A 15,909-nucleotide genomic window follows, 5' to 3' on the forward strand; every position below is an offset into this window, starting at 1 on the left:
GGGGGGAGGAGGAGGAGGAGAGTATTATTGTTGTTATTACTTTTTCATTATTATTATTATTATCATCATCATCATCATCATCATCATCATCATCATCATCATCATCACCATCGAAGTAGGAGATGAAACGATTTTGACTTTTAAAAGCATTGTGTGAATGAAGGTTGGTGCTAAGAGGAAAGTATTATTACAGTGCTAGCTGCAGGTATAGATTTATGTATGTAGCAGACGTACAAGATAATACTGTAAGAACACTTGAGAAATAAGAGTAGAGGAGGTGAGTGAGAGTAAGATAGAAATAGATAGAAAGGATATATAGATAGATTTTTAAAAAGACGCAAAAAAAAAAAAAAGGAAATAAAATAGGAAGAGAGAAAAAAAAAAAAGAAAAGAACCCATAAGGTAGAAAGAATAAAAGGAAGAAGGGGATGGGGGAGGGAGATGAAAAAAAAAATAAGACGACGGTAGAAGAAGAAGAAGAAGAAGAGAAAAGAAGAAGGACGAGAAGTTTTATTACCCCCTTCCTGGATTTATGACCCCCTTTGATCATAATATTAACAAAGTTCAGCAAGTTTGTAGCTGGCGATGAAAGAAAAGTTAGGATAAGTTCAAATAATAATACAAGCATGAGAGTAGAGAACAGCTAGACGGCTATTATATATAAATGGTAGCTTGAATGGAAGAAAAAATGGAGAGGATTCTTTTTTTTAGCTAGACGAAGTTATACGTAATTTTATAAAGCACGATATGGTTCAATTAAAAAAAAATAATAATAAATAAATAAATAAATAAATAAATAATAATAATATACTAATAATAATAATAACAATTATTATAATAATAATAATAATAATAATAATAATAATAATAATAATAATAATAATAATAATAATAATAATATAATAATTAATAATAATAATAATAATAATAATAATAATAAATTAAAATGTTAAAAATTAAAAACAGGAACAGGTACCACGAATGTTTGAGAAAATGTTGGGATTTTGTTGGGTTTTTTTTTTTTTTGTTTTTGTTTTGTTTTGTTTTTTGGGGGGTTTGGGGGGGGGGGGGGGGGGGGGTTGGGGTGGTGTTGTATTTTTATTTTATTTCTTTAATCGTTAATACAATTATTTTTCAAGAACTCATATGAGTACTGCTTCTGCAATTTTGTCAACCCAAGACGTTTATTGCAATGTTATATGTCTTGTTTAACTGAGATTGAGAGTTATGCTGCACAATGTTAGTCGTTTAATTTATTCTGGATTAGCCTCAAGCAGCTCGTTTAATTTGTATCGCTGGATATGTAAATTATATCAAGAACGAACGTTTTCCCTCCTCCTAATATAATATTGAGAAGCATCAAAACTATTAATTGGTTTGAGAGATGAATGGGGGGAAAAACCCTCATCGATGTTATATCTTTCGTTCTGGTGTTTGTTTTTTGCTTCATTAACCCTTCCCATGCGGTGTTTGATCACTCTGAACATAACGTCAGATCCATACCGAGAGCAGCAACAGCGATGTGACGTCCATGTTATTATGAATCGCAACGCTGTTACCACGCTCATGGTGAAAACGATTAGGTATGCATTGCCGAATTGTGAATAATAATGCTATTTCTTTTTTTTCAATTGTCAAATATTGATTGAGTAAAATTATCCTCAATTTGCCAAACAAAAACAAAACAAAAAAACACGCAAAACAAAAACAAAAACACACACAAAAAAAACTGTTTTTGACAAGATGAGGGTCATTCTAAATGATGGGCCAATTTTCAGGCCAAATTTTAAATATGTGTAGTTTTTTTTTGTCATTGTTTTGTTTTTGTTTTGGGTGTTTTTTTTCATTAGGGGGGGGGGGGGGGGTTAGTCGCTTTTATTTAAAATTAAATTTGGGGGATGTGGGGGGGGGGGGGGGGGGGGTGTCAGAATATGGCAGTGTAGTTATATCGTTTAAAAATAAGTTAAGTGATGGGGGAATTGATTGGAAAGAAATGAGTCCAGCCGATAGAGGGTTAATATTATATCCAGTCGTTTAAGAGATTTAAGGAGACTAAATCTAGTCCAATTTCTTTCATTACTATTATAAAATCTCTCAAGGTTCAACTATACTATCATTTGTTCTTCTCGAGTATGCCTCTCCCTTCACTCCTTTTATTTTACAGTCTCTCTATTCTGCCGTGCTTTGGAAAAACCCATATTTTAAAATTTGGCAAGAAAAGTCTTCCAAATATCGATCGATTTGAATGATCGTCATCTGGGAAAAAAAACTCTCAAACCTGGGACTTCGCGAAGTCGATTTGATGGTCATTTATATCGATCGAAATTTGAAGGACGAGTTTTCTGGTCAAATTTTAAAATAATATGGGTTTTTCCAGAGAACGGCAGCATTGGTCTTAGATCTTAGGGCCTCGAGGTCCCTCAGTACAGTGTACAAGTGACAAGTTCTGATTGAATGGGGTTGTTCAAATTTTGGAGATATTTTTTTTCTTTCACATTTACGTCTTTGTTTTGTTTTGTGTGTGTGTGTGTGTGTGTGTGTCTATATATATTATATATATATATATATATATATATATATATATATATATATATATATATTTATATATTATATTATAGCTACATTTTGTCATTATCGGATCTTATTGAGTTTTAAACGTTAACTTTTAATGCTAGTACTAGTAGTGGTTATGGGTTAATTATTATACCTAGAGGTATACAGACTCCTTGATATCATTTTTCACAATCTTTTTAATGTGTGTGTGTTTTTGTGTGTGTGTGTGTGTGTGTGTGTGTGTGTGTGTGTGTGTGTCTATTTGTTCATTTGCTGTTTTGCTCTATTTCTATGTCAACATCCATATTTACTGTAAAAATCAGTTTATAATGGAAAATGTCTTGTAGTAGTGTAAGTTTTTGTTGTTTTTGTTTTGTTTGTTTTTTTTTTGTGAGGGTGGGGGGGTCTTTTATTTGGCTGGTTGTTTTGATTGGGTGGGGAGAGAGAGAGAGAGTGAGAGAGAGAGAGAGAGAGAGAGCACAGACTACTACTGTGTAATCTGTGGTGGGGAAGGGGTTGTATGCTTATTGCTTTTTTTTTCTGGGGGGGGGGGGGGGGGGGGGGGGGTGAATCATTTTTTTTTTTTTTGCTTTTCATTATTTTTTCCCATAAGGGATACCAGACCCTGAGATCAGTAAATAGTTAAATGAGCTTTTATATAGAGCAATATCGACTAAACGTACTCAAAGCGTTTTACAAGGGATCCCTGGATGGCCAACAGCAACATTTAACATTTAGGACGGGACATGAAGCCTGTTAGGCGATATTAATTTTTTTTCGGACAGAGACAACGCTGGTAACGGCCAGGTATTCATTTTACACCTGAGTATGGTGAGAAGATGTGAGTGAAGAGCCTTCTCCAAGGACTCAACTATGCGCTGAGCGAGACTTGAACCCAGGACCTTCCGATCCGAAAGCAAGTGTTACACCTAGGATAGAATCGAGTCCAGTGATATCAACTCTACTAAAAACTTACCTTCTGTGAGGTTTCTCCCGGGATTGAAAGCCCTCCTTGGGATACTAGGCGGTATTAAATCGCAACTGGTGTGCTTGGCTACTCCACATCCGTACAGGGGGTGAGATCTGGACAATCAAGAAATGAAATAAAAGGAAATATAGCTTGACAATAGTTTTAAACCCAAGAACAAACAAACAAGAACAAAAGTTTTTAAAAGATTAATTAATTCCTTCAGCGCCATTAGGCTTATGTAGTCTGAGTTTACATAGCGTGAAACGGACAATAACAAATGTTTGCTATCCTTTTGACAGGACGCTAGTCTATCCCAAAGTACTTTCCACCAGATCTAACGGACCCAGCTACCCATTCACTGCTTGCTAGGTAGACAGTGGGAGATCCAAAAGAAATCTCGACTGCACCGCACCCGGGATCGATCTCGGCCCCTTTATGTGTGAAGCGACTGCTCTAACAACTGAGCTATCGGGACATAAAGAAAAGGCTCCTTACCCAATGAGTACCTGGCCATGAACGCAATGTCAGTTGGGGGAAAAATGTAATATCGCCCAAAAGGCGTCATGTCTCGTCCTGCATTTTAAGTGTTGCTATAGGCTAGAGATCTCTTGTAATGCGCTTTGAGCGCGTTTAGTGGACATTGCGCTATATAAGCTAAATGCTTAAGGTAGCAGGTGTGCATGATGATAAAATATATGGACAGATGAAGACGGATCCAAATTCGCCAAAAAGCATCAAACATTTAAGAAGTTTTGACATGTGGGAGTGTTATCTTGATAATCTTTTCTAAAAAAAAAAAAAAAAAAAAAAAAAAAAGACTAAAATAATTGCCTAGCTCACTCAAACGACACGACACAGTTACAGTTAAGAATCGAAATACACACTCGCCTAATAACAACAACAAAATAATAGTAGTATGAGGACCAAAAAAAATAAAAAACAAACAAAAAACAATATCAAAAACAAAAAATGCCACCTCACTGTCATTGAAGTCAATTATTTGCTGCGAAATAAAAACCCGGCTATTATAACATCAAACAAACTTCACACTCGTTAATAATCTCTTTGAAGTCTTTTATCCCGCAAGATTACAGAGAAACACGATAATGGCGGGGTGGGTGAAGGGAGATCACGGTAACATGAAACATGATACACAGCATAAAATAAAAATATTTGCCAGCTATGCTAAATATATTATATATAAAGCAAGTTTTATTATGCAATCGATAGTTATTATATAATCGATTTTGTTTGTCCACGATTCATGTAAGTTACTGTAAGCTAAAACATCTTACGATATGAAATTATAATCATGGATCACTTATAACGACATGGCATAATATAATATATTGATGCAGCCTTTTAAGGGCTTGCGCGTAACTTTGGACGATGACAATGTTCTTGAAAAGAATTTCCGAAATTTTACGCCCGTCTCCGATAAAACAGGACTGGCTTAATTAAGATTGAAGGAAGGAAAGAAGCAAGACAGATACCAAGGGTGCCTAGACTAGAGAGTTTTCAAGGTGGATGAAAAGATACACGTCAGTACCCAACATTTTTCCCTTATGCGTAATTTTATTTATTTATTTATTTTTTTTTTTTAATTGGGAGAATTCTTCTACAATAGAAGGGTCTATCTGATTATCATCAGGCTAAAACAATTTGACAGGCAACATCTGCTTTATAACATATTAATCTGCGACCCATCGTTTCAAAACGTTACCATGTCGGGGTGATGTGGATGTTGCAAATTGAATTTTGAGCCTAAAATATGAAACGTTGGTCAAGTTAATCAATGTTATTGAGGAGAAAGAAAACGATTTCACACACACACACACACACACACAGTGTAAAACCCCAACATTTCATATTTCTCATTTAATTAGCTTTAAACTTAGTTTTTCACACACGCTTCTTCATACCGACAGAGTCTTTGACGAATGGCGTGAAGTCTGCATCCCGCATGTATCCACCCCGACGATCAGCTGGTCATCGGAACGAGTGAGTGAGTGAGTGAGTTCATCCCGACACAAAACAGTTTGTGACCAGAGGGTCACGTTTACAGTCAGATTGATGTACGTATTTTAGCTTTTCCATACACAAAACCATTTTGAACTGAATAAAAAAGTCTTTCAATATTCATAATTGATTGACCTGACCTGCGGACCAGGAAGAAAATCTGGTATTAATTTCAACACAGTGAAAATCTGCTGGCCATATTTAATTTATCACTGCTGTTGTTTGCTATTCTGTATGTGATAATAATTCCCTTTATTCAAATTCAACAGTATCTATTACGTCTGGCCTTTTTAGGATTTTTTTCTTATATTAAGTTTTGATTGTCATTCACGTTGTATATGGTTGGATTTTGGTTTGTTTCGTGGGGAGGGGGGGACGGGTTGTTGTTGTTTTCTTTTTCTTTTTTTATGGAGTTGCTGCTATTTTGGGGCTGGGGGTAAGCGGTATGGGATTCCAAGGGTGGGGGAGGGGGGTTGTTTGCTTTTAAAGGAACGAGAGGAGGGATAGAAATGATGAGAACACTTACTTGAAATCAGAGCACGGCATGTTACAGCATTTATATCCAAGAGTTATCGGATCTTTGACATGGAATTTGTACAAGTTTTGAACAGTAATCCTGTTGGTACGTAAGACCTGTAAATACTTCTTGAATCGTACACGAAGCTTTTCCTTTATCTGAAACAAATAAACGAAAACAATTTATCAAAAAAAATTTAAAAGACAATAAGGAAACAGTCTAACTAACAATATTTATATTCTTTAAAATAAACACAGATTCTGATATAATTGCGTCATGACATTACATCAAGTTCTGTAAAATTGGAGGAGAGGATGAAAAACACAAGAGAGAAAAGGAAAATCTTATGGTTTGGGGAGTATTTCCATGACCAAAATGAGACTACAAAAATGTGGGCTATCCGGGGCTCTAAAATATAAGTAAACGTTGATCGCTAAGAATAGTGAAAGTCAGATAGAGATAACCGTAAAATAATTCAAAATCCACCTGCTGACTTGAGTGAAATAATGTGTGTATAGTGCTTTAACAAAAGGTAAAACGCCGGGATCAGAATTTGAGCGATCTCTGTCACCCCTCCTATCAATTGCGACGCTCAACATCAGTTTTTTTTGTTTACAGCATGACCAGATACCGACGACGCCACAATTTAGGAAAACAGAGTTGGTAAGACTTGAATCTCCGGAGAAAATCATTAGCTAGGCCATTTAAATCCACGGCAGCAGCTTCTTATGGTTCACACTATTATGTTATGACGATCGACCCAATCAGCAAAGTCCGGTCCGCATTCGTGCACCGTCGCGAACCCGCCTGGTAGCATCGTCACAACACACCTTTCGACTAGATGCTCTGCCGTTTCGGGTTCTTGCCCACAGCGTGGACATATTGGACAGGAAGTTAGACCCCACTGATGTAACGCACCGGCCGTTAGGCAGCTCCTCGACCGAAGCCGATTCGCAGCTACCCAGTGTCTCCTCTTACTGGTATCAAAGCCTGGCAAATTCTCACCAAGCTTAGAGGAGTGTAGGTCCCCGCCCCCACGAGGGATTGAATTCGTCCCCATCTCGTATGTGCAGCTCTGTCCGTAGTCAGGGATTCTGCGTACAAGGGTTGCCGGGACTTATTTCGGTTCGAAACGGGGGCACCGTTCATTATGCGCATGAGAGGGGTATCCCCATTCCCTCTCTCTTTGATCCACGGCAATGTCTGTAAAGCAAATGGCTAAAGGAAAAAAACGCTGGGATCGGTCAAAATCTTAGCGATCTTTGTCACTCATCCTTTCAATCGCAACGCTCATCAGCACTTAATGTTCTGGAGCATGACACGATTTCATACTGCTGAGCCGCAGACGACGCCACAACTTAAGGCTTGGGCATTGGTAGGAATCTAAGGGGGGTTACATCAGCTGGACAATTCAAATCATTGGTAAAGTCTGTAAAGTGCCTTACCAAAGGACAAAAAACCCGGGATCAAAGTCTCAGGTATCTTTGCCGTGCTAAAGGTCGCTTAATTCTTTGTAGCATGACGAAACTCCATACCGCCGAGCTACGGACAAAGCCACGATTCTGGAGGAATCGACGGAGAAAACCATTAGCTGGGCCATTTCAATCCATAATTCATTACGTTCGGCGGTCCAGTAGAAATGGATTGGAAACAGGCCATGTGGCGGAGCCTTTGTCGCTCAAGGAATAAGATGAAGGGTCTCTCTCTCTCTCTCTCTCTCTCTCTCTCTCTCTCTCTCTCTCTCTCTCTCTCTCTCTCTAGTTCTATCTATCTCTCTCTCTCTCTCTTTATCCTCCTCCTCCTCTTCTGATCAAGCATACAACAACAGCAAATACGAACTAGAGGATATGGAAATCTCATTAAAAGAAATAAACAAAATTTTGAAAAAAAAAAAAAGACAAAAGGAAAAAAATTACCTTTCAGAAACCAATACCCTAAATCACCCTGTCCAGAGCCTTTTCTTTTGATCCAATTTGCATAATGACGCAAGAAGGGCGTTATAGGCTTGACTGCCCCATAACTCATGACTAACCCCTCTCTCTCTCTCTCTCTCTCTCTCTCTCTCTCTCTCTCTCTCTCTCTCTCTCTCTCTCTCTCTCTCTCTCTCACTCTCTCTCTCTCTCTCTCCAAAGGGAAGCGCATTATTTTTCCATTAAAGCTTGGGGTCACTTCTTGCGGAACCCATATATTCAAAAAAATAGACTCATTGCACCACATCATCTGTATAATTGTCACAATTACCATTATTACTACCGCCGTCTTCCTCCTACTCGCCGCTTTAAGAAAATTATAATTTCCATAACCCAATGTATGCAAAAAAAAAAGCTTCTTACTTCGCCAAATATAATGATGGAAACTCAAACATTCTCGAAAATTCTGGTGTCTTTTTCCTTTCGCCCCAAACTTATCGTGGATAAAATACTACACAAAAGCTGTGTTTTCATGAAAAAGAAAAACAGAACCAAAAATGTCACAAAGAAAATGCAAGACTTCGCTCCATTTTTGAGTTTTGTAAATGTGAACCACATCGACAAAGAGTTCCCATTGCAGAATCTCCCAAATGTATGAAACAGCTGAATATAGAAGAACTGAATGAAACAACTAGGCGTATACTTTAAACTTAGTTGTGACGTGTCCAAAACCCGCGATGTACACACCATAACACACGAACAATTAACACATTTTCCCCTTCATCAATTTGGCAGCAAGATATACGCCACTGCCGTACTCAGAAAAGAAAAACATTCTTTTTTTTTTAATTTAACCAGCAAACTCGACACTCAAATAACGCCCTTTTAAAATGACGTCCATATTGGCAAAAACTCTCAAAACTTGGGAACTTGGGACTTCGCGAAATCCAAGATCTGGGAGTATTTGACAAGATAAGACTGGTTTTCTGGCCAAAATTTTTTTAATGTTTGTTTTCAGACTACTGCAGAGTAGAAGTAATATTTCAAGAACTGATATTCTCAGGATCAGGAAGTCTTTTTTTTAAATGTAAGTTTTGTATTCTGCTGACTATAAACCAGAAAACGTAAAAATCATACATTATTAGATGAAGGTAGCTGTAACTTGTTCAAACCGAGATTTTTACGGGGTTGTTTTGTTCTTGTTTTGATTTTTTATTTGCATGACAGTATTGTATGACTAAATGATTGATGATCTAACTCACCTCTTCTAGTCGCTCCCTGTCGTTCCATACTGTTTCTTCGTAGGGCAGAGAATCGTATATGGCCTGAGATAAAGAGAGAAAATAAAATATAATTATAAAAAAGTATATATCATAAAGATAAAGAGACATGGATTTGAAAATTTAGAGTACCATCACCTACTCTCTATAGCAGTCTCTGCTAAGTACGCGTTTATACATGGCACAGTGCGAGAACAAAACCTTACAAATAATATTGAACAGAATGACGGGAATTGCAAGAATGTGCAATCTAGAACATGCTCCTTTTACTTTTTAAAAGAATTCATTTATATATATATATATATTATATATATATATATATATTATATATATATATATATATATTATATATATATATATATTTTTTTTTTTTTTTTTCTCCTTTTTAATTACCCTTTTTCATTTTGTTTCTCCTATTATTATTATTGTTATTATTATTATTATTATTATTATTATTATTATTATTATTATTATTATTATTATTATTATTATTATTATTATTATTATTATTGTTGTTATTATATTATTTTGTTTGTTTTTCTGTTACGGGGAAGGGGGAATTGTTGTTTGTTTATTTTTATTCTTTAGGTTTTTTTTAAGTTTTTACTTTCTTTTCTTGCATACACAAAAACACGTACGTACATACATATGCATTTGTTTTGCAAAATTAAACTAGAAAAGAAAAGACCAAAAATAAAAAAAAACCAAACATGCAAGCCAGTAGCATTAAGTTAAAAGCCCTTTTTTCAAAAAGAAAAGATCAAAGAGTGGATATTTGTTTATCCATCCCCTTTTATCTCCAACCCTGCGTAATATAAAATATATTACAGAACGACATAAAGAGTAGGCGTGTTTCCTGGGACATAATTTAGAATCTCCCATTATTAACCTGCGTTTGATTGGAAAGATCTAAGGCGAGGTGAAGGGATTAGAGAGAATGAGAAAGGAAGGATGAGCCGGGTAGGAAGAGGGATGAAAAAAAAAAAAAAGAGAGAGAGAGAGAGAGAGAGAGAGAGAGAGAGAGAGAGAGAGAGAGAGAGAGAGAGAGAGAGAGAGAGAGAGAGAAATGTCAAACTAAAACTTAAACATAGAGATTAATAAACAGGACAACTTGAAAGATGTAAGCAATAAGCTTATTGTCCGAGATAATACAAACACACACACACACACACAAACGCTTATTTTCTCTCTCTCTCTCTCTCTCTCTCTCTCTCTCTCTCTCTCTCTCTCTCTCTCTCTCTCTCTCTCTCTCTCTCTCTCTCTCAATTTTTTTTAAAACCCCCTTAATCCCAAGCTACCAAAATCTAGTGATCCTTATCAAATAGTTAACAAACATTCTTGTTTTCAGGGGTGCCTCATGTTTGTAGGAGGGAACGAATAATGCGATCAATCGATAACATCTAACATCGGAAAGCAAGCATATTCATTAACATGAGCATCTATATAGAGCACTTTGATATTGCTTTATGTAAAATTTCAAGCTATGTATAATAATATTTCCGATGATACACATTATTTTAGATACGTTCATTATTTGATAACATTTAGAAGGATGATTTTATTTTGCCCTTTAATTGTACATATATGCCAAGACATTCACTAAATCCGTTCAATTCACTGTATGAAATGAACAAAATAATTCTCTCAGGTTTGTCGCCAGCTGCGAGCAATCAATTTTTAAAGTATTTCTGATCTAATTTTTAATTAATTTTCTTTTCAATGCTATACTTGCTTTCAATCAAAATGAAACCTAAAAACATAGCTTCTAAAATCTCTAGAATATTACACATAAAATAAGCAATGATCCGTGTGTTTCTGATTAATAACCAATAACGAGGCATTAGGAGTGAGAAGTAAAATTAATTCCCTTTGATCTAACGCCATCTTCCCTATTAAGAGTGGGGTTGAATGCGGCGTTGTTGCAGCAGGCCCGAGGGGACCCGAGTAGTCAGCAATTTTATTGATTGGTTTGAACTGGGGACATGGGGAGAAGTAGGATGATGGGAAGGAGGGCGAATGAGGTCGACGTCGAGTGGTGGGTTGGGCCCAGAGAGAGGAAAAGAGAGAGAGGGGGAGGGTGAGATGTCGTAGAGGGTGCGATATAATAAATCAATGCTTCACTTCAAAGGCAATCGGTATTGGATGCGATTAAATTGTAATCATGTGTTTGAAAGGAGGCGAGAAATAATCAGACGAGCTAGGTGAATATGCGGGACACACAGAGAGAGAGAGAGAGAGAGAGAGAGAGAGAGAGAGAGAGAGAGAGAGAGAGAGAGACGCCTACACATCTTGTTGAAATAGTTCAATCCATGGAATAAATTCCTTCACTATGAATGGCTCTCAACGAAGAAACATGTTATGCTTCTTTTCAAATCAAGACATCATATTATTGGTCACTTATGGGGTTTTGATATATTCTCTTTATTTTTCAAAACACAACACAGATATCCATTGTTTATTTTATTAGCATTGGCAAAAATAAAAAGTATAGTTATCGTTCATAGCTCGAGATCAGAATAAAATAACATTAATGTTCCATAGTTTCATAACGATGTCTACAATGCCATCGCATGCCCATTTTGGTAACGGTAGCTAAAACCATATGATCTTTTCCTTTTAACGGAGTAAACACTAATCAGTCGGCAACCTAGCAGATTGACGTTAAAGTATTGAATAAAAATGAACACACCAGCGCCATAAATGAACACAGCACCTAAACAAGGAATGTTCCGAGGTCAAACCCTCCTTCGGCCGATAGCAAACACAACATAAGGTGTGGCATTAGCATCTTTGTGTATGGTGTCTCTTCTTGTAACAACAGCAAGTGGCATTGACGTATTAGTGAAAAAAAAAAGAAGACTGGTTCCAGCGTTGTGCAAATCGATTTACACACATAACCCCCGCGACTCATGTGTGAATGAATACTATCATGAATGACTATAAGCAGTAGTTATAGAAATTACGAGACAGCTGGAGCAAACAATATGTCTTATATAGACTGTATCTACAATGACCTGTTGGGAAGATAAATAAAACACGAAGCTCATCTTGCAGGCGAAGCCGTGGAAAGCCGCTGTACAAATCCCATATCTATTTCAATTTGTTTAAACGTCAATACAATAAAATATATAAGACCTGGAAGGCGTCCATTAAACATTCATTCTCATTTTTTTTCTAACTTAAAATATTAAATTGTGTTGATGACCAAAAAAATGGACTTGAGCCCAAAGCATCCCTTGCTTTATAATAACGCTAATATTATTTCTTGCCATGTAATGGACGCATTTGCCGACGGATCATGGCAGCTATGTCGGTTTATTTTATCTATTTATTTATTTATTTTAAGCGGAAAGGGGACAAAAGCCGTTCTTTCATCCCTCTGTATCATGATCTACTTGATTAAAATACATAACATGTAGGTGCTGTACTGTATTCATCCTGCAGACAAGACGTGATATCACATTACTGACATAATCCAATACAACTGTGTCACAGCTATAAAGACATAATATGTACACACAGCAATGACTTGCTGCTCTGCTAATGGAGAGTGGTAACATTATACACAATGTAAAGCACACATAATTACAATATATAACCGTCACTTTCTGCGGCCAGAATTATGCTTTATCTGTCACTCATACAGCCACTGACCACGCTCAACATCGCTGATTTTGTTACACGACCAGAGATCATACCCCTCGCCAAAGAAAGACACAAAACTAGCTTAACAGTGGAGTACAGTGTACAACCGTGGTTGGCTGGCGGTGATGTGTGTGTGTGGGACGGGAGGGGAGGGGACGTAAAAATCTTTATCTCTCTGATACTCTTATTGAACGCAACTTTTTTTGGTGCAGCAGTACACCAGGAAAGATATGAGAGTGCAATTCAATCCATTGTCACAAGTTCTACGACAAAAACAAAAAAAAACTGATGGAGAAATTACTATTTTGAATTGTGCCTGTAACGGAGGGACAATTGAACTGCGATGTAAAGAGCAGGGTATATAACCATTTATGATGGTAATTTATCTCTTTAGTCTTTGACGCGATGTCCATGCTACCAATAATGAATCTATCAATATATATTCAAAAGTACACAAAAAGCATGCACAATTCTACGGCTGTCATACGACATACCTACATTTACACAAGCGTCTAAGTGCGTCACACTAATTGCCTACATGATGTATGCAGTACAAGCACGTAACCCAAAATGCGTTACATATACAGCGACAAGTACAAGAATACCGACGTTGTTGATGAATTCAGACAAACAATCCTTTCAACTGATATGTACTGATAACGACATAAGTACGAAACGCTGAGATAGACCAAAGAGAGAAATAGAAGAAAGAGGTAGGGGGGTGGGGGTTAAATATGTAGTTGTAAGATTGCTATAAAACAAAAGGTGGTGACTACATAACAAATTCGAATGTTGAGAAAATCCTCTTAATCTTTTAACGTCATTTCAAAAATCGGAGAGTAGGTGCACCACTACATTTCCACAAAACTCGCATAGTTTTGTCCCTTGATTTTCTTTCCCATAATATGTTGTGAGCGTGAAAAAAAGACATATTAGTGATACTTATTTTTTTTTTTTTGGACGCGAATTGTAAAAGCTTTTGTTTGGGCTAATTTCTCTGTAAAAGGGTTTTCCATCAATTTTGTCACCTAATTTGAATAATTAAAAAAAATATTGTTACTCATACTTATAGAGGACATTGAATTTTCTCATCCATTCTAATTATTTCCCAAAGACAAAAAAATAAATAAATAAATGCAGGGTTGTCTAAGGCTTTCAAACATATTAATTAATATAGGTCTGTTATTAGACCTCAACATATTACTTTTTCAGTCTGGAATTCAGTGCTCATTGGCAAGGCATTGCAAAATTTCTCTCAGCCTTGATTTTGTTTGATGTTGGATTGCTATGAGAGTACCAGATGTTTAAGAACATAGAAATACCAGCCAACTATGAGGAGTGGCGTTGTAATATCAAATAGTACTGGTAGCCGCTTATCATAAGGCGTTTTTTGGGATTAAAAAAAAAACAATAAATACCCCCAATTTGGCATCAGGGTTGTATTGAGAGATTATATCCGTTATTATTTCAATGATCTGCATCACCACTTTTTTTTTAATAAATAAAGCTTCTTCTTCGAGTACAACCTCAGACCATGTTGCCTGTCATCTGCTCGTTGGTCTAAGTCATAAATAAGGCAAGCTTAGTCCCAGTTGAGATTTCTCGTTACACAGTGGGGGCCACGTTTTCTAAATATAAGACTTACTCTCATCACAAAAACATGAAACAGTGTTTTGTCATTTTCTTTCAAAGAATAGGATTCCATATTGCATGGTTCGTTTTTATCTTTAACTTTAAAAAGTTACCAATTACTCTAATTCCTTTTATGTATTTTCAAGATTGTTTTTGATTTTTTAATTTGATATAATTTTGAAATCTCATTATACACATGACACTGTTGCTTTGGGGACAGCTTGCAATGTCTTTTCTGCAGTGTAGTTATAATTAGTCCCGAATTCATGACATGGTCTTCAGAAAATCGCAATTATAACCCCATTTCATGAATTGCTTTAAATCGTCAAAGAGGTTCCCAGAGATTTTCTAATCAATATCTAGAGGGGTCTTAGTCCCGCATTAAGTGCAAAATTGATCAGGTCTAACAAGTTTTTGTTAAAATTTGCATTAAATTGTGCGCACATTGTTTCAGGCCATTGATTTACTAAAAAATAATCAAGCGTTTATTAACACTATAATTATTGGTTAGAAAAATTCCTCTAAATGATAATGGAACATTATTTTATTATTATGGTTATTGTCACTAAATTTGCACAGGGCCATGACGATTAAAGATTTGACTCCACCACAAACGTGACTGGGACTGTGTGGGGGGGATTCACAAAGTGGACATTTTAGTGATCTAAACAAATGTTCCAATGAATAAGAATGGAGCTACATTGAGGGACTTGTCATGAAAAGTTACACTGCTGAAGTCTGAGTTTTTGGTTTCCAAGCCAGAGCCCCTTAACATGCCTTTGTCTTTTGTCAGATAGTCGACAAAATTTGGGAATCCTGTCCAATTTTACCATCAATAACAAAAACCATTCTGGAAATATAACCTGTGAGTGTGAGAGCACTCCAAATAGACTTCCCTTTAGCAGACCTGCCAAACCCTTCCCAGTTGAAAAGTGTATATTCTATGAATCCTAAAAAGTGTATTTTTTAGCAAAAAAGTGTATTTTGTCCGCTGTGTGGAAAATAAAATGCGCAAAATACAAAAAATTTTTATAAAAGCGGAACATCAACCCAAATCAAAAATAAACTCCGATCTTCGTCATTCAAACATTCATATGCAGACATGCCAAATTGAAAACTTCAAATTTAGTAATTTTATGGGCAATTTTTCGTAAGATTCGGCAATCTCTAGTAATTACAAAATTATCGGTTTACGAGAAACTAAAACTTAATGACCATTTTAAATAAATAAGGCTCAGAAACACTAAAGAAATGACCCAAAGACCCCAAATATGTTGGTAGTATTGATGCGAGTTCTGAGAAGAGGAGATGCTGGGTTTTAGCGTGGGGGGATGGATGAAGTATGTGGTGGGGTTGTGACAGTGACAGCTTTATGGGGTTTTT

The 15,909-nt window shown here is 36.3% G+C and overlaps 1 protein-coding gene across 1 annotated transcript in view; it reads right to left on the reverse strand.

Moving 5' to 3' along the window:
- LOC144962407 (VWFA and cache domain-containing protein 1-like) overlaps nt 1-15,909 on the reverse strand; it is an 81,739-nt gene that overhangs the window by 44,451 nt on the left and 21,379 nt on the right. Inside the window, exons 2-4 of the mRNA XM_078895319.1 lie at nt 9,232-9,294; nt 6,069-6,217; nt 3,530-3,636 (exon numbers count right to left, since the gene is read on the reverse strand). Of these exons, the coding sequence (XP_078751445.1) occupies nt 3,530-3,636; nt 6,069-6,217; nt 9,232-9,294 (319 nt within the window). The remainder of the gene's footprint in view (nt 1-3,529; nt 3,637-6,068; nt 6,218-9,231; nt 9,295-15,909) is intronic.

The sequence above is a fragment of the Berghia stephanieae genome, chromosome 1 (genome assembly GCF_034508935.2).
Source record: "Berghia stephanieae isolate SIO BIC M18660-M18661 chromosome 1, UCSD_Bste_1.3, whole genome shotgun sequence".
Taxonomy (NCBI): domain Eukaryota; kingdom Metazoa; phylum Mollusca; class Gastropoda; order Nudibranchia; family Aeolidiidae; genus Berghia; species Berghia stephanieae.